The 20,878-nt window shown below is 40.9% G+C and overlaps 1 protein-coding gene across 3 annotated transcripts in view; it reads left to right on the top strand.

Annotated features, from left to right (window-relative positions):
- Nucleotides 1-7,663: 7,663 nt before the first annotated feature.
- Nucleotides 7,664-20,878, top strand: part of KIF2A (kinesin family member 2A) — a gene marked incomplete at its 3' end in the record, with an annotated part of 55,313 nt that continues 42,098 nt past the window's right edge. For all 3 annotated transcript variants that reach the window (XM_080362109.1, XM_080362108.1, XM_080362107.1), the window contains exon 1: nucleotides 7,664-7,814. In XM_080362109.1, the coding sequence (XP_080218235.1) occupies nucleotides 7,751-7,814 (64 nt within the window). In that variant the 5' untranslated portion in view covers nucleotides 7,664-7,750. The remainder of the gene's footprint in view (nucleotides 7,815-20,878) is intronic.

Below are 20,878 nucleotides of genomic sequence, written 5' to 3'. Positions count from 1 at the left end.
CATGCACCGCATCCCCTTCAAAGGTGCCTCTGCCCACATCTCAGCTGACAGTTTCTGTGCCTCCAGCTTCAGAGAGGTCCAGGACTCCTGCCACCTCCTCTGAGCAGAATAGGACTTGCCCAAGTACTGCTGCCTGCCAGAGCCCTTCCACTCGAATGTGTGCCTTGCTGCCATTACTTTTCGATGCTGACAGATGTCCGTGCCATGGAACTCATCCCAATGGCACTTCTTTCTTTGAAATAGGTAAGGTTTCAGTGTTTATCCATGTCACCTGCTATAAAGAGTTCAGGTTCTTTCAGTGGGTTGTCCTCCTATTCATCGACTGTAAAGGAATCCTTGATTTTAAATAACCTTAAAGAGCCGTTCAGCTGTAACTGTACTGAAGTTAACATCTACTTTGACAGAGTAGTTACTGCAGTAATTTCTTCTTATCATAATATTTTTTTCTCATTGCTTTGGCAACGTAAGAAGGACATGGTGGTAGACTTTTGCCTAGCGACTTGAAGACATTTGGGTTATTCAGTTTCATAAGAGCCACCATTTCTGAAATTCAGGAAAAAGAATCACAGTTTGAGAATAACTCCTTATTAATTATATAGAAAAATAATGTATGGGCTAGCTTACAAGAGAAGACAGGGTATTAATAACTTTTAGCTTTCCTGGTTATTACAATAACTAATTACAATGTCTGAGCTTTTCTCTTTTTTTTTTTTCTTTACTTTAAGAACAAAACATTCGGTTTGCTGTGCTCATAATGCATAAGAGCTCCCTAAACATAAACAGCCTTTGTTATGATACTTTTAAAAATCTTTATTATGATAAATGTGAGTAACTTAAGTTGTCAAATGCACAATTGATCACGATAGTCTGCATATATCATTTCTGTCTACTTTCTAAGGTGAATGGATAGGAAATGCAATCAGATTTGTTAGAGTCTAAAAACTGATACATCTTTTCAGCTTTTTTTTGGTTGTTGTTCTCTGACATTTAAGAATATAAAAGCATGCAAGAATCCATTTGCAAGCAAATTTCTTAATTTATCCAAGGAATCTGTCAAGCAAGAATAAACATTTACTTTAATCAAACAACTGCATTTTAAGAAATAATTCTATTTAGCAGAGATTTTTTTTTATAAAGCAGCCTCTGCTATCCCTTTTTGTTTTAGAAGATTTGATATTAAGCTTTTTATATGGTAAAACACAAGGAACAAAAATGCACCTGATTCCACCAAGTTCTTCTAGAAGGGGAAAGATGAAGAGTAAAGTTTTCATTACTTCAGCTTTTAAAAAAGTTGCCTATTTTTATTTCATAAAAGTATGCACCATTATAGTTAGAAATGTTCTCCAGTTGCACTGTTAGGCTACTAGTAGAAGGATTTCTACTGTCAGAGGCCTGTGCTAGTGCTTAGAAGGAAGCTTGAGATCACCGTATCATCATACTTACTCCAAACGTTCTTGGTATTCCAGGATATGTGGAATCAAATCCGCTGCCTTCTTTTAGAATAGGCTTTTAGCTTGAATTTAGGTCCTAACTGCTTCAAGACTGAGAAACTGCAAATAGCTCTTTTTGTATTTTTATCACCTCTCTGTTGCGTGTTGAGGAACAGGTGTATTCAGGATGGAGTTCCATGTCCTCTGGGTGCACTACCAAGCCCAGTGCCTGCTTGGGTGTCGCATAGTTTTATGTAGTTCTAGCTAATTACACACAGGTTACACCAGATTTATAAAATGGTGTTAAAAAGGAGTAAAGCTATAAACAAGCACATTGACAATCTATATGAGTTCAAATTTCAACATAAAAATGGACTAAACCATTGCATGTTAAGGCAAAACTACCTCAGGTATGACTGTTTTTTCTAATACTGTCCACTAATGACTCAGAAATATGTAGAAAGCTACAGGATAACTTCTAAGACAAAGGAAAGAAACCATTCAATTTTTACAAAATAGAAATGACTTGTTGTGGGAGCCTCACTGGTGGGGACAGATGGGATGTAATAATTAGATTGAGATACAAGGCAGATGCATTAATGCTAAAATTGTTTTCACAGGTAATATGATACGAGATTTCCTTCTGACAAAAAAGTTACATTGGATAGTAGAAAGATGTAGGAAATGTCTGTTTATTAACCAGCTGAATAGCTGGGTAATATGTGTATTTATTATCCAGCTGAATAGCCCCACTGTTTTACCACAAACCCTCTGAGATTTCCCTAGAAGATTTGCAGAGAGGAGGGAAGGAAGAAAAGAAAGAAGGAAGAAGACTATACACACTATAGCTGTTCTGGTCTTACCTGTAGGTAGCAAGTGGATTGGGCAGAAATCAAGGTTCATCTGGTTTTTATCATGTTCTTTCCTGAGGCAGTTTGCTATCTAGCAGGAATCCTGTTTGTATTTCATACGATCAATAGGAGAGCACAAAGAAATGTGACCCCAGATACACAGCTGTCTTAGGCCAGACACTCAGCCACAGCATATGGAATGAATAAAAGAATGTGTAATGCATGTGCCAGAGCCATAATGACCGCACCACTGCCTATTGCAATAACCACATCAATTTTTGTTATTCTTCAGTGCTTCTGTTATTTTGTGACTTTTTGAACTGCGGTAGTTTTTCTGGACTGTCCTTCTAACCTTAGATATGTGTTATAACTGCACAAGCACCTATGAATATGGGGGAAGGCAAAAGATGTCACAGTGGCTACAAATGCAGAGCTGGAGTGAAGGGCATGGTAAGTGAGGGATGTGTGCTTCTCCTTATTGCACCTTGTTTCTCAAAGGCCTTCCTTTTTGAAGGGATTGGAATACATTCACGTTCTTCTTCACTTTTTGATTCTTTCACTAGTATCTAGCAGTGCTCCGCTTTTCTGGATGCAAAAGTTCTTTAGGAGCACAGCTCATTCTGGAAGTATAAAGCAACAAATGAAATACCAGTTTTATTTGTATACTTGCATTTGCTTTAAGGACAAACTCTCAATAATTACTTTTCTCCATGTGTTTTAGCTGACCTTCCAAACAGGTCAGTGACCCCCACATTTTCTTAATATCTTTAGCCTGATCATGCACCCCTATGCCAGCTGTATGTGTGCTGCTAGAAAGATTCTTATAAGTCAGGATCTAGAATTACCTGGAGAGGCCACATGGAAATAAAGTAATAAAAGAAAAGTAGCTAGAATTGCAAAAACATACAAACAGATCTCTTTAGTCCTGTTCATGCAGATTAGTGGCTTTTAGAAAACCTGACCTTCTTAAGAAGCATACAGAAGAAGTGACCAGAAAAGCTGTGTTAGGAGTTATCAGAGTGCTGTGGGGTGACACTGGTGACAACAAAGCAATTATAAACTTTCGTTTAAATCTGCAAGGCACTGCTGAAGAAAAACTTAACGCTTCCCGTTCCCATGATGGCGTCAATATTGGTATCTCACTGACACCTCTTTGAAGGTGAAGTGTGTTTGAGTTTTACAGCAACAGTTTCAGCACCTGCATTCTTTAATACAGAGAAACCTATTATGCTTAGACATATTTGTTTAAATCAGAAAACCTACCCACCTATGTTGTTTCCAATATATAATTAGTTAATTATGAGCCCAAAAGCATTGTTACTCAAGTGAGTCATCAATTCATTTGCTGCAGATAACCAGCAGAACATTTAACGCAATGGAATCTAGAACGCATTTGTGGATGACAAAAGGTTAGTTATGATGCTTTAACTGCCCAGTTTAAAATATTTTGACTGTCAGATAGGGCAACTACATAAAGTTATTAATATCTGTGCTGCTTTGGCTGAAATCAAGTTAATTTTTTTTCATGAAGTTAGGAAGGGGGGCATAGATGTAACAGACCTGGACTGACATCCAGGCTGATCAATGACAATATTCCATGCCATTAGTATCATGCTTCATAGTTAATGGGAGTCAGGTTTTCTAGCTGTGAAGACCTGTTCTGGTTCTGCTCCATTTCGGTTGAGTTCCATTCAGGAGTCCCATTATCTCACCTTTTGCTGTTCTGCTCTTTTGCACTAGGCCTCTGGGTCTTTCTGCTTTTTTTGGCCTTTTCTCTCTCCCTCCAGGATCAGCTGTTCAGGACCAGGGACCTCTGTCTTCCCAGGACTGGTTGCTTGGCACAGACAGAGCCTGTGAGGAATTGCATTGAGTGTCACTTATTTTATATCATATTTCATGTCTAGTAGTAGTAGTATATGATAGTATTATTTTGTTATTTTATTAAACTGTTCTTACCTCAATTGACGAGTTTCTCCCTTCCCTTTCAATTCTCTCCCCTACTTGGGTATGTGGGGTGGAGAGTGAGCAATCAGCTATTGTGGTTTTTGTTGCTAGCTGGGGTTAAACCACTACAAGATTACAGTAATTTATTATTGAGACATGAAAATCAGATTGCTATATCTAATAAAGCAGAATACGTTAAAATATTTTAACTCTATAAGTAAGGTGGTTCTCCTATTTTTATAACTATGTGATACTAATGCGTAGTGCTGTTACTCATGAAGTGCTGTATCCCACAGAGGGTAGTTTTAAATAGCAATACAATACAGGTGAAGAGATGCTTAAAAGGAAAAAAGAGCAGGAAGGGGGCCTGTGAGACAGCTCAGCTGTCACTGTTTTGACAAAGGTACCAAACTGGACAAGTCTACGTCTGTCGGTCTAAGTGGGCAATTGGGATCTCAAACTGCTTCAGGTACTTCTTGTATATTTACTGATTCTTAAGTGGAAGAAATAACCTATTATTAATTTTGCAATTTTTTTTATAGTCTACCAGGTTGCCATGATGACCTGAGAAGCTACAGTATTGTGGTGATTTCTTTTTGCAAGTTTCTATGTAATAAATATGGTGGGGTGTTTTGTTTGTTGTTTTGGAGCTTGTTTGTTTGTTTGTTTGTGGTTTGTTTGTTTGTTTGTTTGTAGTTTGGTTTTTTGCTCTTTTTTTGTTTGTTTGGTTTGGTTTGGTTTTTAACCTGATTGTTGACTGCCCTACATACACATCTAATACCAGTTCCATTTGTGTAACTAGGAAAATATTTTCTGAGTTGATCTTCAAAAAGAAAACATTTCATATTTTTACATTACATAAAAACATCTGAAAAGGTTTAATCAAAGTGATCATAAACGTAAAAGTTAAACAAAGACCAAGCAATGGCTATCCAAGTCTGTCATAGGTACTTCTCCAAAACAAAACTGAACTACAAAAGGTATATTTATGCCGTAGAATTTGTGTAAAAGTAACATTATAAAGTGCTCTGTTCAAGTCATTGAAATGTCATGGAATTCCAGTGGGTAGACGAATATTTTTTTTTTAATTCAAAGTTAGTCTCTGCCTAATTCTTACGTAAATCTAAAACACTTACTGCATTTTGGTTTTATTTCAAAATCATCCATGGGTTAAAAATAATAGATCTTTAATTCTGTTATAATTAGAAGAGGTCTTCTTAATGGCACTGGATTCTTTGTGCTATTACTTACATCAGAACTTTTTCAAAAAGATATTTCTGCCCCGTGTTTGCCAGTAGTCTTAGTTAAATGGACAGTGACTAAATTAAAAAGCCAAAGTATATTGGGTGGACATATCTCGGTATCTTTGATATTATAATTCCATCATAACCATAGTAAGCAATGCCTCCTATTACTAATGTGATTTGGACCTAAATTTCTCATGTAAAAAATTATGCTGGGCAAAGATAAGAGAGTAAGACCTGGTTTTTAAAAGTGAAACTCCAACTCTCTCAGCCTCTCCTCACAGCAGGGCTGTTCCATTTCTCTGATCTTTTTTGTGGCCTCCTCTGGCCCCTGTCCAACAGGTCCATGTCTTTCCTGTACTGAGGGTGTACTGATGGCTCCAGGGCTGGATGCAGGACTCCAGGTGGGGTCTCACCAGAGTGAAGCAGAGGGGCGGAACCACCTCCCTCAGCCTGATGGCCACACTCCTTTTGATGCAGCCCAGGATATGGTTGGCTTTCTGGTCTACGAGCACACTTTGCCAGGTAATGTCCAGCTTTTCATCTGCAGGGCTGTTTTCTCTATGTACATGTATAAATATATATATATATATATAGCCCATAGGAGTTGGAAGCAGTAACTTATCAATGCTGAGTTGTTGGGTATTGTACTGATTTCAGTACAAAACTGACAGCAGAGGCAGGGAGAAGACACAAGGCAAGGGGGGTGACAGGCTGGATGGGAGGGCACAGCTCTCAGGGTGCAGTGTCAGCTGTCATTATGTATTACCCCTTGATGTCTGGATTGAAGGGATTATTTTTAATAGACTGGCTTTGCTGGGCGAGAAGAGGCTGTGTGTTTAGGGTATTGTCATGACACTCAAGGTGTCCAGGAAGCTTTGCAGCAAGGACAAATTTAAACTGGTGGTGCCTTCATCATGTCAGGAACTACCCTCAGAGGAGAAACCCAAGGGACAATGTTTAAGAGGGTGGCTTGCCTGAGGTACAGGAGTCACTACAGGGAAATAAAGAACCTGAATTGTGTTTTGGTTTTTATTTAAGCTGTATAAAGGCACAGGGTAGTAATGAGGGGAAGATAGGTGGATGCTGGTGACAGTATGGGCTTCCTTGGACCAAAGAGCTGCTGACAGCTTGGGGAACTTGAAGCATGCTTCTAACCTGCTCAGCTTGGCACATGGGAGTGGAATGGAACAGAACATGATAACTGAACAGACTAGACTAGACTAAACTAGAATATTTCTGTTGGGAGTGACCTACAATAATCATCTAGTCCAACCGCCTGACCACTTTAGGGCTTACAAAGCCACAGTATGGTATTAAGGGCATTGTCCGAACGCCTCTTAAACACTGGCAGGCTTGGTGCATCAACCGCTCCTCTAGGAAGCCTGTTCCAGTGTTTACCACCCTTTAGGTAAAGAATGCTTCCTAATGTCCAGTCTAAACCTCTCCTGGTGCAGCTTTGAACAATTCCTACATGTCCTGTCACTGGATCCTAGGCAGAAGAGCTCAGCCTGGAATAAGCAGACAGTATATAGATAACACTATTACGCTAAAACTTCAGAGCAGCTCCGTCACCATCTGGTGCCAAACAGGTGCATGTGTGTCTGTAAGTCGGGACACGTCCAGGAGACAGGGGCTGGCACAGACGGCCTGCGGCTGGGACGAGCCCCTCCCGGTCCCGGCCCAGGCCCAGGCGAGCTGGCAGGCGGCCAGCGCAGGGTTTTACCGTGGGGCGCCGGTCCCAGGGCAGAGAGGGCACCCATCTGATGCCAGCCCGGCCGAGGTGCAGCGAAGGGCCGCTGTGAGAGAGCGGCTGCGGCATCCCGGCGCGGGTGAATGGCGAGGCGGGGCTCCCCAAGGCCGCGGGATGGGGATACGGGGCGCACTCGTGACTGGGTCGCGGGTGGGAACTGGGCCGAGGACCCGCCCGGGCAGCGCAGGCCGAAGGCGGCCGCCCGCCGGGGCGGCAGGCGGAGGAGGGGACACCTCACGCTGACGAGGCCGCGGCGGCGCGCCCGCCCCCGCCTCCTCCGCCAGCCGGTGCTGCCGTGACGCCGCGGCGAGGCGCGCAGGCGCAGCCGCTCCCAGCGCCTGTTGTATCCGGCCGGCGCCTTTTCTCTCTTCCCCCTCCTTCCCTCCCTCCTCCCCTCTCTCCCGCCCTCCCAGAGCTGCCGCGGTCGGTGCCGCCGCCGCCGTTCCCACCGCCGCTGTGCGCGCCCTTCCCGCCCCCTGTGCGCCCGGCCGGCAGCGCCTCGGATCTCCGCGGCTGCCCCATGAAGCCATGGCAGCGGCCAACTTCGGCAAGATCCAGATAGGGATCTACGTGGAGATCAAGCGCAGCGATGGTCAGTGGGGCAGGGGCGGCGGGAGGGGCCGGCGCGGACGAGCAGCCGCAGGCCCCGGCGGGGCCGCCGCCCCAGTGCGCGGCGCGGGGGGGGGGGCGGGGAGGGGGCTGCGCGCGGGGCCCATTGTGTGCGCGGGGCCGGGGAGTGGCCGGGCCTGGCGCGCGCTGCGGTTGTCAGGGGAGCGCTCGCGCTTGGCGGCGCAGGGCGGTTGCGCGGGGCGCGAGCGGCAGGGCGGGCGGGCGCTGGGGACGGGGCCGCTGCGGCAGGGTGGGAGCGAGCGACCGCGGCGGCGGGGGGGCGTGAGGCGGGCAGTGGGGCGTGCCGGGCGGCTGTGGAGGGATGTGATCGGGGGCTTTGGGGGGAGAGGGGCGTGGGTGAGGAGAGCCCGGGGAGGTTTGGGCAGGGAGGTGGGAGGACCTTAGGGGAAAGCATGAGGTGATGGAGGGAGGAAAGGCCTTGAATGTGAATAAATAACTTCTCGTTTGGTCTGGGTACAAGCCGTGCTCTGAAAGAATGACACAACAGTATGCCCTGACAGAAATGCCTCCGGACACTTCCATCACCTGATAGAAATCTTGATGTCATTATTTCAGATGTTCTTTATGATCAAAATATAAGAGCAATTGCTGTTTGTGGCCATGAGTTGTTAATTCTCCATTGGGAATCCAATGTTTCTCACCTTGCTCAGCATCTCCCGGAGGGAGGATGTACGGTGCTGTCTAGAAATACATGTGAATAAAGGAGGCGTGTGTGTCAGGTTTAGGCTGCTAACTCTTCATATTTGTCTGGTAGGAGATAACTGAAATGGGAAGTTCTTTGGCTAAATCAATGGCAGGTCACTCGTGACTTTAGCTCTTTAATTTGAGTGGGACTATGTCATCTGTTCTCAGCCTCTGGGAGGTCTGTGGAGCCTGCTGAACTGGGGTGGGGTTCTGCTGGGGTTTTCTGGAAAGCCTTTTTTTTTTTTTTTTTTTTCTCTTCAGAGTTCAGGAGCTAGCTAAAGAATAACCAGATGTCTCTCATGGAAGAAAGCTCTCGAGGTCAAAGGCACTGAAGTTAGCATGGTTTTGTCATGAGCCAGGAAACAAGCAGCTGACAAGCTTTATGCAGCTTGTCTTTCTTGTGTCCCATACTGCAGTTCAGCCCTACAATAAAGTAATGATTGGAGTTGACTGGACACTATAGTAAACCTAACCCCTCAATTTGTGCTTGATGGCTTGTGTGTCACGTGAAGAATCTGATAGGTCTGGCAGTTATTTTTATAACTTCTGCAGATCTCTGTCTGGGGTTTCAGAAAACCTCACTGTAGCAACTTATAAAACTGTTTTTATGAGGTCTGTGTGAACTTCTAATAAATATAAATGGTACTGTTTGGCTTGTATGCTTTTGGAAAATAAGGCATGAGCATGCTTTGCTGGTGTGGGTTTGTGGGTTTTTTTCCCCTCTGCAGGATTCTACTCGCTTGTAAAGTCGGCAGTGAGGACAGTAACTCTTGAATGTAAAAATACTTCCTTTCATTACTGTTAATTATTTACATATTTTGCTGGATGACTTACACATGTGATGCAATACATTAATACATTACATGTCAGTAATACTAGGGGGATACCTTTATAGCAATTGCTCAAACTGTAGGGTTTGGAGCATTTATGTTAACTTGGTCCTCGTGTGACTGCAGTGTCAACTAGAGTTAGTGGGTCCTGGTTATTGTGAGGTCTGATTGTTTTCTCTTCGGACTGGTGGAGGAGGTACCCCATTCTGGCTCAATCTACTGCAGCCTTCTGTTGTTAAAATTCCCCTTTAAAATGCAGGAGAGTCTGTCCAAGGTGTGTGGAAGGGGTCATTTTGAGAAAGATATTGAAGGGCAGCCAGGACTAGATAACATTGCCGTTCAGAAGGTGGGTTTACAACCTGAAATGTGGTTGTGCAGGTGATCAAAATTGATCTAGCTGCTTCTAACAAAGGGACAGTCCTGCTGCCTGTGCCTCTGTCAGCAACATTGTTCATACAAACTCTCTCATCCAGTGTGGTCAATTAGTTTCTTCTTCTGATGATTTGATTGAAGATTTGATTGACTAAAAACAGCAGAAGATGATTAGATGCGCTAGTTCCAATAGCTCACAGAGGGATCTGTGACCCCAGCAGTGTCAGTGTGTAGGAAATGCACGGCCAGGATGGAATGAAGGTCTTCACATAGGATCTCCTGGTTCAGTAAACAGTGAGTTACCTGGATCTGCTCTACCCAGAGCTGTGTCCTAGGCAGAGTTGGGGTTGTGTATCGTACCAGCTATGCTTGCCTGAAAGAATAATTAAAACTGTTTAAGAAACTTTGGATAGAGTGATGAGTTGATCTGGGCTATTTTTTACATGTGGTTTGTAGGGAGCCCTCTTTTAAAACTCAATATTATTTTGAGCGGCATGTGTAGTAATTCTTTAAAAAATTCCATAGTTATCTGTTTATTTGCTGAATCCAGAGAAGAATAAAGTTTTACTTTGTTAATGGGATCATTTGAAAAAGTATGTGTTTTTTCCCATCTGTCCACCAGTAACGTTAAACACTTTTCTGAATACAGAGTTTTATTAATTCCAGATAACTCTATTTGTCTTTAAATAGAAAGGAAACCTAAGAGAAAGCATTTTTTTGGTGAAACATCAATGTGACAAGTCATACTTGTTGACTACACCAAAATTGCAAAGACTGGCAAAACATATTAAACCAAAGAATAAGACCAGAACATTCTGGGAAGAAAAGTTACTTGTTTTGTCATTTTGACAAGTTCTAATTAGGTTAAAGTGTTTCATGAGAGATTTCTTATAGGACTCAATAGAAAATAGATGTTGTACAAATGAAAGGCATTGTTAGAAGTCATGGCCAAAAACACATGAAAACCAGTGTTTGGATAAAACCCAGCATTTTCAAGGACTGCTGCTGGCAGAGCTGCTTGCTGTGTATCTGGTTTTTTTTTTCAGTGGGTAAACATTGGTATAAATGTTGTCTAGAGCTGCAGATAATATTTCCCATTATAACTGGAATAACTAGTCATGTTTGTGTAATGTAAGAGCATACCAAGTGGTCAGCTAGTTTGTTCTTTTTGGTCGTAATTTCTCATACTGAAATTTACTTCTTATTTCAGTATAATTTATATTTTTTGCTTGAAATATGCCTTGGTAATCTATCTTGGAAATGGGAAGGAACTCCTTTGATTTAGATTGGAAATTGCTAAGAATGGAATGTATTTCCAGTCTTGAAAAATGTGCCTTAGCCCATGAAAGCTTACAGAAGAAGAGAGGGAGTCAGAGGATACCTGTGAGACTTCTCCAGAAGATGCTTCTTTTTGATGTCTAAATACAGGCATTTGGCTGTTCACGAATTCCCTTTACTCAAATAATATAAAAATAGCTCATTGCTTTATATGTGAACTTACACCTGTATCTCCACTTCTTGTGCATTATCCAGTTAATGATGTTAAATACCTATATAAGTACTTGTAGAAAAAAACTTCTTTTTTTCTTTTCCCCATACATTCAGTCTATTGCTGAAATAGGACAAATCGCTTATGCCCTGCAGCACTTTAGTAGGCTGATGGGTGTTTTTCGTTTTTCACTCCAGTTGTGCTCTGTCCATTTCCTCTTCAGGCTGTTCCTATTCTCTTTGTCTTTGCAGATCTGAAGTACTACCTAGAAAGACAGAGGAATTAGTTATGTATTTGCTCGTTTTGAGAGCAAGGGGTGGAATACAGTTCTGATCTCAGTGTGTCAGAAATAATGGCACAGGCATGAGGACAAGAGACATTCTTGTAACTGGAAGAGCGACTGAAGATTTGACTGAAGTTCCAGAAAAGGAAAAATGCAGAGATTTAGGGATTAACCATCAAATGATGTAAAAAAGAAAGATTATGAGTTTGTGACCATTTTTTCATAATAGAAAAACAGGAGAGCTGTCAGTGTTTGAAAGAGAAAACTAAAACTGATGAAGGAGAACAGACTAGCTACAATTATCATGTGCAGCTTGTTACCAGAGGAGATGCAGGCTAGAAGCATAGCAGAATTTTAAGAAAGATGGTAAGAATATTCAGTTTTACACTAAAATTTTAAAAAATACACCAGCAAGTGTAAAAGCTAGTTTCTGTTCTTCCTGAGTGTGCTGTTTAAATAACCTCTAACTGATGGGAGGTAGGAAGAAATCTTGCCTGTGGCTGTGTTATTTTGCAATTTCCTACTTAAGAATTTTCTTCACTTGTCTCTGAAGCAGCTGGAACTGGTCACGGTCGAATATAATCCATGTCGTCCAAAATCCTGCTGGCAGCTCTTCCCTCTGTAGGCTTGCCGAAACATCATGGTAACTGTTTTGCCTTTTAGACATGAACAAGACTAATTTTTGTAACGGTACGGGCTGTAATTTTTTTCTTTAAAGCCCAGCTTCCGTGAACTTGATGTTTCTCAGATTTGAGAGGTCTGTAACATGCTCTGTCTTCTGGGTGATCCTGTATGATGATCTTGATCTTGACGTACAACTCCCAGTAGCAACAAGGATTTTATAGCGGGATTGAAGGTATAACGACACTATAAAAATTCTGTTCAGGTTTAGGTAGTCGCCCTATTTTACAAGCTCTTGGAGATAGATTTAAATGGTAATGTGCTTTTACTCTTTCCTTTAGTGACATACATCTCTTTGTTCCTTGTGATTACCACGTTTAAATCATTTGACTCAATTACCTAATCCCTATGTAAGCCATATGGGCACAATGTGTCTTTGTCCTTCCATAGTGGCCGGATCACAGGCAAGGCTTCAAGTTTGCTATTGCGGGTTGAGCTAATGGATCCAACATTTAGGCTGGGTTAGCCAGTGTAATTTCTTATATTATTACATCCAGAGTTTCTGGTTTTTTTTCCTACAGAAGTGTTGACCAGGAAGATATGTTAAATTTACTGAGTCCTTCTTGAAATCACTTTTTAAGCTTTCAGCTTTTGCCGTGCAGTAAGTGGATTTGCACGGTAACTCGCAGATTCTCAGATATTTATGGCGGCCTTCTATATTTTGTATAAATAGCTTTTGAATGACAAGAGTAGAGTCCTAATCTTCAGTGAATCTTCTCATCTTTGTTCCATAAGTGTGTTTAATATAGCATTACATCCTGGCGATCATGTCTTTAGAGCTGTGTGTGGCTATGAGGATTACACAGCTTGTATTGCGTGTTTTTTCACCTCTGACCATGTTGAGCAATTTATAATTTCTTTCTTTTTTGGTAGATAAAGTTACTGCTGTTCCCACTTGCTCTGTCTGATGGCCTGTTGCCTGAGCCCAGTGTTACTTGTTTTCTCTTCTTACAGCTTTATGAAGACTGCCATGCTGCTATGGCACCAGGCATGGCTTCCCACCTTGCCAAGGTGGGAAGGGACCATAAATCACTGGGTAGAGGTGATCCCTGCCTGCAGATCAATGTCATTGCAAAAGTATCTCTGTTTGCTCTAGAAGATAAATTAGTCTTTTGACTTCTTTTAGTACATCCACTTACCGTAGGACAATGCAGAGAAGTGAATATGAAGTATTTACAGGGTGAGCTCCTTTTCTGGAGCATATTTGCTGGCTTGACCTGTGGAATGTGCCACTGCCATTTTTTGTGCTTTAGGAACAAGTAACAGAATGGAGTAAATTCACTTCATTGCTTTGTTCTTGTTTAAGGTCTTCCTTTTTAAGTGTTTATTACTTATATAATGAAGTATGATTAAAACAAAATACCTTTTTTCCCATCTTATTGTTTGTTGGGTTGTCTTGTCTTCATCACTGTACTGTGTGACTGGAGCCAGGATCAGGAAGATCAGCCCATGGTGAACACTAAAATGTGGTGTTCACTATAATTGTTCACAGTATGTTTAGTCTATATAGGAAGATAACACAATCACTTTTAATAAATGCTTTTGTTAACTTTTCAGAGTTAAGTTAAACTTCTGATGTAATGCAAAAAGCAAAATATAGAAATCCATAGTAAGGACTGCCAAGCAGTCCTTGTCCAGTAGTAGCAATGTGTAGTAGACAAAATACATGGTCAGGCATGACAGTGTTTGTAATTTAAAACTGAAGAGCTTTAAAGAAGAGCTTGGCTTTTCATAAATGCTTTCAATATGTCTTTCCAGATCTAGGGCAGAAGGTTTTTATGGAGCTGCAGTACCTTTTTTTGTTTTATCTGTTCATCTGTTTCAAAAACATCAACAAGCTTTCCTGTTTATGAACAGCTGAGTTTGCTTGCTTGAAAGCTTATCTGTGTTTTCCAATTTTACCACTGTGTCTTTTCAGAAGTCTTCATTTTTTTTGGGGGGGGGAATAGTTACAGTTCCTTCTAATAAAATTTTTTAAAAATTGCTTGCAGTTGAATATTCGAAACCTCTGGGCTTTATTGTAACTTGGTATTTGAGGTTTTATGTAAATTGTTCTCAATACTGAACTGACTGTAAACGCTAAAATGAATGTTCCTAGCTTTATTGTTGGGATCAGTTTTTCCTGGTTTGGGTAGAGGTATTTATGCTTACATAGGACTGTTAGCCACTCTTCATCGTTAAATTAGCTACAGTTAATTTTGACTGTTGATGTGATTCCACATGTGTTTAATATGTTTAACTCTGGGCTGCTCTTGTCTGTGCACTGCATTGGTTTTAGTTTTTAGTTAGTTGTGTTGAAGGGAAATGAGGGGTTGAGGGCACTAAAACTGGTAATCCAGGTGTAGATTGTCTTAAACTGCTGTGAGGTGTATCCTCAAACCTGTTCATGTTGTGTATGTATAGGCACATGTGCTGTTTCTTCTTTTTCTGTCCTCTTTCCTTTTATTAAAATGTTCATAGTTTTATATTGCTGAGTACTATTTTCTTATTTTCACTCAAAGAATTAGAAAGTATATAGTTTGCTCTAATGTTCCCTCTATATAGATGGCTGATTTATGTGATTTTCCTACACTTTTGACCTCTGTAAAGGAATGCTTTAAATTCTGTAGTATATGGCGATGCAACATGACTGACTGTGTCTGATACTCTGGAAATGTGTTTTGTTCATATCCCCAAGAGTATCGTGATAAACAGGTCAGTTGTATCTTAAAACATCTATACCTGTTGATTTACTAGAATGCAGTGCAGTACACGTGCCACATGAAATGCTTTTTCTCAGGTGGAGCCACCACTGGAGGCAGAACAGGGACATTCTTTTGTACCACTTCTCCGTGCCTGGTCATCGGGCCTGGGACACAGAGCAGCCACGGGTGTCATGAAGATGGCATTGCCATTTCCCTGTTGAGAAGTGTTCTGTGGAGTTAATTTTGCTGTCTTTGAATTTGCTTATTTCTAAAATGTAAAGCTGGATTGTTAGACATGAGGTAATAAAGCTATGTAAAAAATTACATTACAAGTACCTTTCCTGGAAAAAAAAAAAAGAATTTATCAGGCTTTTTTTGTTTGTTTGTTTGTTTGTTTTTTAATGTGTGGAGTGAGTAGAACACGCCTAGAAGACTTTCAGTAACTCTACTATTATTGTCTAAATTCGGTTGTTCTTTTATGTTGCTGGGAACCCCAGTTAATTTTAGAATTGCTTAGTTAAAAGGAGTAAGTAGAGGTTCTTGACAAAACTCTGTGTAACTGTGCATCTAACCGAAACTTTAAGTGAGATTTTAAAAAATGTGAATTACCAGGTAGATTTAATAGTTAAGCCATTTGATCAGTTTCTTGCTTTTTTTGTTTTGTTTTGATTTGGTTTTTTATGGATTCTTGTTTAGCAACACTGAGTCTTGTGTTTGACTCTTGAGAAAGAAGGCTTGAATGTGATAGTATAGTTTTTTGTTTTGCTTTATTCAAATAATACACTTTCAGTATAGGGTTTGTTTTTGCCTAGTGACAGTTCTGGTGTCATCAGGGATGAGCGACATTTAAGTTTCCCAGACTTGCAATGGGATCAGTCTGTTGTGTTCTTTGGTACTTCTGCTGTGCCAGCTCTGTAGGACTAATTGTCCAGTCCCAAGCAGTAGCAAAGTGACTTCAAGTAACTTGTATATAACAAAAAAAAAAAAATTGACATTGGTTTCATTTTTATCAGTGGATGGTTCTGCTTTTCCTGTGGGGTAATGTAACATGCTTTGAAGTTAGCAGTTATCCCACTGAAGCTTTGTCAAGTGCAAGTTTGAGTCTCTCATGGCTCCTGTCAGGCACTGACAGGTCTGTGTAATCCCAGGTATTGGAACTGTGAGTATTTTCAGTCCCTTCTGTTACTTGCAGGGTAGTATGTTAGGAGTTGCCTTCAGTGGATGAACACATTGAATGTGTGAGTGAGTGGTGGGTGATAGAGCACGAGTTTAGAAGCAAGGTGCATAGCATATTTGTGCCCTTTTCAGTGTTTGGATCTAGAAATTTTGTTGTACAGTGCTACATATTTTGCAGTCACTAAAATGTGTTACTTTACGCTTGCATCTGAACTACATAGAGAGTCTGAGGTGTATATCCAACTGATTTATTGAAGTATTTGCTAGAGATGTAGGCATGCATAATGATGCAGTGATGGGGATCTCTGGCTCTAGGAGAGAGCAGTGGAAATGAATTCAATCTGAAAAGTAGATGCACACTTAGATTTTGAAATATTCCAAGGTTTTGATTAATTTTTGGGTTATTTTTGCATGTTCTTCTATGCTTCGATGAATTTAACTTCTCTGTTAATCTTGACACTATAATAGGATAGAAGTTCAGGTGGTGATGAACAAGGTAAACATAAATCACAATCCAATGATTTTTAAGTTACAATAAGTTTCATCAAACGACAGAGAAGAATTAAAATATTATTCCAAGTTTTCTTGCTGATTTGAGCTTTTAGAACCGTGTTAAGATACAGGAAAAATACAGGCTTTAAATGTGTATGAGGATAAAGGCTTCTTACTTCTGACCAGGAGCAACAGTTGGCAGCTCTGTAATAAATTAGGTAATGGTAAATATTCTTACTAAAGGTAATATTGCAAAGTAAGGGAAATTAACAAAGAAAACCCCAACGACAACCAAACAAAAACCAAACAAAACCAGCAAGACACTATTTGACAGGGTGGGTCATAAAAGGCAAATAGTACCATTTGGAAACATCTGTAGAAGGTGCTGGTAGAAATTTTCTGTGTGGTGCAAGAAGCTATTGTTTCTAGGCAGCTACTGTCAGCTTCAGAGAAAGTAGAGAAAATAATGAAAAGGAAGTCTTTGCCATTTATTAAAGCAACAAACAAAATGAGAAAGGTGGAAGGGAGAGAGAAGCAGCCAAGTCATCTCAATTTTTTGGCAGAGGGTATTCATCACACCAAGTGGTACACCACAATCTAAAATCCTCTTGCTAAAAAAGTTTCAACGACACTAAGCCCCAGTGTGGCTTGAAAGAGATACTTGACTGAATCTACTTTTGCTCCTACATACCATAACCATATTGAAATTTATACTGAATACAGAGGACTTTGATGTGTAGAAGTGTATGGCAAAGTATTCTGGAGAGAAACTTTCATAAACAGTTTAAAAAGATTTTAAAGAAGCTGCCTGCAAAATTGTTCTGAGGCACTCCAAGGAACTGCTGATTCAATGTACAAAAATATGTCAAGTGATGTTCAGTTTTACAAAACTAAAAAATATATATAAGAAGAAGTATTCCTGCAACTTGTTTACAAGTTGTCAACTTATAGGAAATATGCGAATGTCATTACCAGGAATTGAATGAAAACTTTGACTTACAAAGTGACAGTAAAAGAAAAATGTCATAGAGGACAGAAATACTATCATGACATGCATTAATGAATTATTCTCATTTGAATAAAGTTTGCAGCTCTGGTTGCTTAATCTTCCCTAAATCTGAGAACTGGAGGGGTTCATATGGGCCATGAAAGGGACCAGTAGGCATTGGAAAACCTCGCAGGAATGTCGAAAACAGTTGGATTATTGTTTTGGTTTAGGCTTTTTTTACACTTTGGAAGGGAGATTGCTTTCATGAATATATGACGAAATGAAGATTACTTTCTGAAAAACTAATGACTTTTTTTTTTTCCCCTTCTCTCTTTAGAAGTCTTTAACTGAAATTGGAGAATGTGATTTTTTTTTTAAAGCTTATGAAGTGTTTCTGCCTTTTTGGAGGTTCCTCCTTCTCCTTAAATTACCCTCACCACTACCATAAGAAGTGCCTCAGAGGATTAAACTGATGGTTCCTCTAACCCAACAGCGGCAGGGAAGGCTATTTAGGGAAAGCAGGTCAGCCTTGCCAGTGGCCGCAGTCTTTGTCTTCCCCAAGTATCTGGAATTATATCTGGGATATCAGAAATACAACTCTGCCTAGTCCTATTAAATATCCATTTATAGACCTATTTTATGTGAATTTATTGAATACCTTTCTGACCCACCTTACGTTGTCTGCCTCAACATCCTCTTGTGGAAGCAAGATCGGGAATTTCCCTGCTTGCTGCATAGGAAAGTACATTGCTGTTTTTATATGCTTGAAGCCAGTGAGTCTTAAGAGACTGCATCCAGCTTTAATGTTGCAGGATTTGGTGAATATCAGGTTCATCTAATTTTGTCCTGTATGGTTGTAAAGTGCAACCAAATCCACTCACAGTCTTGTTCTCAAAAACCTGCAAATAGGACCATGCAGCTGCTGGTTCGTCCTGTCTCCCCTCCGAAGTGGAATGGAGGAAAAAATTGAAAAAGAAGGGAGAAGCTCATGGGTTGAGATAAGAACAGTTTAATAAGACAACATAATATTATTATAGATAATGATAATGATGATAGTAATATACTAATCTTAATTATGTATATAAAAATAAAACAAATGTTCTTCAGTGTAATTGCTTATGGACTCCTGTAGTGTTGAACACCCAGTCCTGGAAAGACTGTGTCTCGAACAGCTGATCCCAGCAGGAGACCAAAAAGTCAGGAAGTGGAAAGCCCGTTGGCCAATTGCAAAATAGGAGAATGGCAAAAGGCTGAACTAACATGGAACTCCAAATGGAATGGAACTGAAGGGAACTGAATTCTCCAACTGGTCAAAGAGACAGCTCCAGCTTTATACAGAGCGTGATGCTAGTGGTGGGGAACATTTAATTGACCAACCTGGATGTCAATCTTGGTTCTGTCTTGCGTATTCTCCCTCCCAGCCGCTATTTTGCACCTGCAGCTGGAAGGCTGAAGAAGTCCTTAGTCTCCTTGGCAACAACCAAAAGATCAGTGAATTCATATGTTCTTTTTGTACCTAGCCAAAACCACAGTCTGCCTAGTGACAAGGAAACATTAACTCCATTGCAGGAAAAAGCAATGTTATCACTTTATTCTCACAATAAATCCAAAACAGAAGACTCTGCTAGCTACCAAGAATAAAAGATTTAAATGCATAAAGAAAAATATTTCAATATTAGTTAACCCAGCACAGTGAGCAATCTCATCCCCAACTTGATATCTTCATTTTCTTTGTCTTCTTAGTTGTTCTTCTCTACCTCCTCTAATTCCCCTACATCTTTTTTGAAGTGTGAAGAATAGTGCCTCAGTAATTGAGATGTGAGTATACCAAGGTTTTATTTATAGTTTGAAAATTACACTTGCTTTTATACTGTAGCTTCCTGACAATGGCTGGTGTTTTAGTGGCCTTTTTTGTTGTTGCAGCTACATATCGAGTTGATATGTTTGGAGAAGTGTTAATTTAAGGATCCTTTACTTGAGTTGTAACTTCTAGTTTCAGCATTGTGTACCTATAAAATAGATCATTTTTATCTGTGTGGATTGTCTTTCTTTTCTCTGTGTTGAACCTCATCTGCCACCTTTTTGTGTACTGCCTTATTTTTGAGAGGCCCTTTTGAAGTCATGTCATCTGACTATCCAAAAACCTGTCTTGCCAAAGGATCAGGTCCAAAATTTAGTGTAATTCAGAGTTTAAGTGAACACCATGCTGGAAGATGACATGTAAGTTTCTAGCTAATATTTGAAAGGCCTATATCATAAAAGAAAACAGTCCCCTCCTTCCTTAGCACTGTTTTTATGTGAACTTGTACAGAGGATTAGAAGTATTTAATGGTTTGGGCTGTTCTCATTGCGAGTTTATCTTGCATCTCCTTGTAGTCTAGTGTCTGGTACTGTGAGCATTCTTGTTGCACATGTGCTAGTTCATGTCCAGGCTTCCATCTGGAGTGAGCCTCCTACAGGAAACCTGAACTCCTTGGGTGGTTTTTGTGGAGAGACCTGAACTGCATCATTTTAGCTGTCACTGCTCAGACAAGTGCTTCTGCATCACACTTGCATATTCTTGAGCACATCCCTGGGCATGCAGCACATGATCCTGTTTGTGATCTGAAAGCATCATAGTGGGAGGCTGCAATGCAGTTTTCTCACTTTTGTGTCAAGGTGAATAACCATTAGAAAAAAATAAATTGTGAGTTCTTAGGGCTCTATGCATGCCACTTGGTACCGCAGGGTGCACCTGTACAAGCATTTCAGTTCGGATCAAGAGTGGACTTTGGGCATGTAGCTTCTGATTGTTGCTTACACACTTGTGCTATGCTTTAGTTCGCTTTAAAAGTGGCCTTGGAGCACACGAAATTCCATTTGGATGAAATTTAGCTGGAGAGCACACTGCAGGTATGTCCCTGATGCACTCCAACACGAGGTGCTCAGTCTGTGGCACTAGACCCCGCGCCCAAGTCCCCTCCAAAACATGTGGTGTGAATGTCTGTTCCCTAGCACCACCAACTTTTCTCTGCAGAGCTGCTCCTGTTGCAGTGCACTACTCAGACAGGCACAGCCGAGGGACATGGGTTGCACACTGAGTGTTCTAGTTGTGAACAATGTGCTGTGAAAGGTGCTGTTCCAGGGGTGCTGTGGACATGAACCAACCGGTGCCAGTTATCTTGGGGTTTCTGTCCATGGTGTGGTCTGGAATAAAAGGTGCAGAGATGATCTCTGGGACTTGAGGTTTTTCTATTACAACATAGTCCTGCCTGCTGCTTGAGAATGAGGAGGCTGGTCATGGGTTATGGCATATTTTGGTGAGAACATGTGTACCATCACATTGATTTTGGAAGTGATTACAGCCC

The sequence above is a fragment of the Nesoenas mayeri genome (assembly GCF_963082525.1).
Source record: "Nesoenas mayeri genome assembly, chromosome: Z".
Taxonomy (NCBI): Eukaryota; Metazoa; Chordata; class Aves; order Columbiformes; family Columbidae; genus Nesoenas; species Nesoenas mayeri.
Note: the sequence above shows the minus strand (reverse complement) of the source record. Positions and strands in the feature narration are given on the sequence as shown.